A 2500-nucleotide genomic window follows, 5' to 3' on the forward strand; every position below is an offset into this window, starting at 1 on the left:
CGTCTATTAACAACAATCCGTGGATGCTCCTGTACTTCATTTCCTTCCTCCTCATCGTCAGTTTCTTCGTCCTCAACATGTTCGTGGGTGTGGTGGTGGAGAACTTCCACAAGTGCCGACAGAACCAGGAAGTGGAGGAGGCCAAAAGGAGGGAGGAGAAACGACAGAGACGCATGGAGAAGAAGAGGAGGAGTAAGTGAGGGATGGATGGGGATGGAGAGAGAGAGGGATGGAATGGAGGGATGGAGGGAGGGGGAGGGAAGGAATGGGGGAATGGAGATGGAGGGAGGGGGAGGGAAGGAATGGGGGAAGGATGGATGGAGGGGGGAGGGATGGGGAAGGAGGGAGAGAGAGAAAGAGGAGGAATGGAGGGGGGAGGGATGGGGAAGGAGGGAGAGAGAGAAAGAGGAGGAATGGAGGGGGGAGGGATGGGGAAGGAAAGAGAGAGAGGAGGGATGGAGGGGGAGGGATGGGGAAGGAAAGAGAGAGAGGAGGGAGGGATGGGGAAGGAAAGAGAGGGAGGGGGAGGGATGGGGAAGGAAAGAGAGAGAGGAGGGATGGAGGGGGAGGGATGGGGAAGGAAAGAGAGGGAGGGGGAGGGATGGGGAAGGAAAGAGAGAGAGGAGGGATGGAGGGGGTGGGATGGGGAAGGAAAGAGAGAGAGGAGGGATGGAGGGGGAGGGATGGGGAAGGAAAGAGAGAGAGGAGGGATGGAGGGGGAGGGATGGGGAAGGAAAGAGAGAGAGGAGGGATGGAGGGGGAGGGATGGGGAAGGAAGAGGGAGAGGGGGGATGGAGGGGGAGGGATGGGGAAGGAAAGAGAGGGAGGAGGGATGGAGGGGGAGGGATGGGGAAGGAAAGAGAGAGAGGAGGGATGGAGGGGGAGGGATGGGGAAGGAAAGAGAGAGAGGAGGGATGGAGGGGGAGGGATGGGGAAGGAAAGAGAGGGGGGAGGGATGGAGGGGGAGGGATGGGGAAGGAAAGAGCGAGAGGAGGGATGGAGGGGGGAGGGATGGGGAAGGAAAGAGAGAGAGGAGGGATGGAGGGGGAGGGATGGGGAAGGAAAGAGAGAGAGGAGGGATGGAGGGGGAGGGATGGGGAAGGAAAGAGAGAGAGGAGGGATGGAGGGGGAGGGATGGGGAAGGAAAGAGAGAGAGGAGGGATGGAGGGGGAGGGATGGGGAAGGAAAGAGAGAGAGGAGGGATGGAGGGGGAGGGATAAGGGAAGGAAAGAGAGGGAGGAGGGATGGAGGGGGAGGGATGGGGAAGGAAAGAGAGAGAGGAGGGATGGAGGGGGAGGGATGGGGAAGGAAAGAGAGAGAGGAGGGATGGAGGGGGAGGGATGGGGAAGGAAAGAGTGGGGGGAGGGATGGAGGGGGAGGGATGGGGAAGGAAAGAGAGAGAGGAGGGATGGAGGGGGAGGGATGGGGAAGGAAAGAGAGAGAGGAGGGATGGAGGGGGAGGGATGGGGAAGGAAAGAGAGAGAGGAGGGATGGAGGGGGGAGGGATGGGGAAGGAAAGACAGAGAGAGGAGGGATGGAGGGGGAGGGATGGGGAAGGAAAGAGAGAGAGGAGGGATGGAGGGTGTAGATAGACAGGGTTACATAGAGGAAAAGTAAAGTCGTGTCAATTTTTATCAAATCACATTTTATTTGTCACGTGCTGAGTATAACAGGTGTAGACATTACTGTGAAATGCTGACTGGAGAGGCCTGTCCCAACAGTGCAGAGTTAAAGTGTCCAATGAATGTGAGAGTGTCCAATAAAGTGTCCAATGGATGAGTGTGAAAGTGTCCAATAAAGTGTCCAATGAATGAATGTGAAAGTGTCCAATGAATGAGTGTGAAAGTGTCCAATGGATGAGTGTAAAAGTGTCCAATAAAGTGTCCAATGGATGAGTGCGAAAGTGTCCAATGGATGAGTGTGAAAGTGTACAATGGATGAGTGTGCATAGAGGCCGTGCAACAACAACAACAAGGGGTCTATGCATATAGTCTGGGTAGTAGTTTGATGAAGTGTTTGGCAGTCAGATGGCTGTTGTATGTACAGGATACACATGGTATACACCTTCCTACTGAATGCTTACTGCCAGGTTCCTTCTCTATAATGCCACAACAATAAGACATAATAACACATAAGGCTCAGTAGAAGAGAATAGACATTGTATCAAGTGAACATACACTCTGAGAAGAAAAGGTTCCTGGAGGATCCTTTGGCGGTTCTTCAAATTGAAACTGTGGGGGAACCCCTATAAGTTCTTCAAAGAACCCTTTAAATGGGACCTTTTGAAGAACCTTTTCTGGTTCATTTTTGATCTACCCCCCCCCCCTCCCCTGTTATTACTAATAATAATATGCATAACATTAACAATACAAATACAATATTTTAGTTCTCAGTGTTTATTATGATTTTAGTGGCAAAGCAGAAGAAAAAAAATGTAAATATGAGACAAACTCCCATCAGAGCCCCAAGTCCAATGGGTATTTCCTCTGTCCTGTTGATG

The 2500-nt window shown here is 52.6% G+C and overlaps 1 protein-coding gene across 1 annotated transcript in view; it reads left to right on the top strand.

Moving 5' to 3' along the window:
- LOC109885759 (voltage-dependent T-type calcium channel subunit alpha-1I-like) overlaps positions 1 to 2500 on the top strand; it is a 196106-nt gene that overhangs the window by 175519 nt on the left and 18087 nt on the right. Inside the window, exon 26 of the mRNA XM_031811045.1 lies at positions 1 to 192. This exon is cut by the window's left edge and continues 1 nt beyond it. Within this exon, the coding sequence (XP_031666905.1) occupies positions 1 to 192 (192 nt within the window). The remainder of the gene's footprint in view (positions 193 to 2500) is intronic.

Source organism: Oncorhynchus kisutch, unplaced genomic scaffold, assembly GCF_002021735.2.
Source record: "Oncorhynchus kisutch isolate 150728-3 unplaced genomic scaffold, Okis_V2 Okis01b-Okis20b_hom, whole genome shotgun sequence".
In the NCBI taxonomy this organism is placed as follows: domain Eukaryota; kingdom Metazoa; phylum Chordata; class Actinopteri; order Salmoniformes; family Salmonidae; genus Oncorhynchus; species Oncorhynchus kisutch.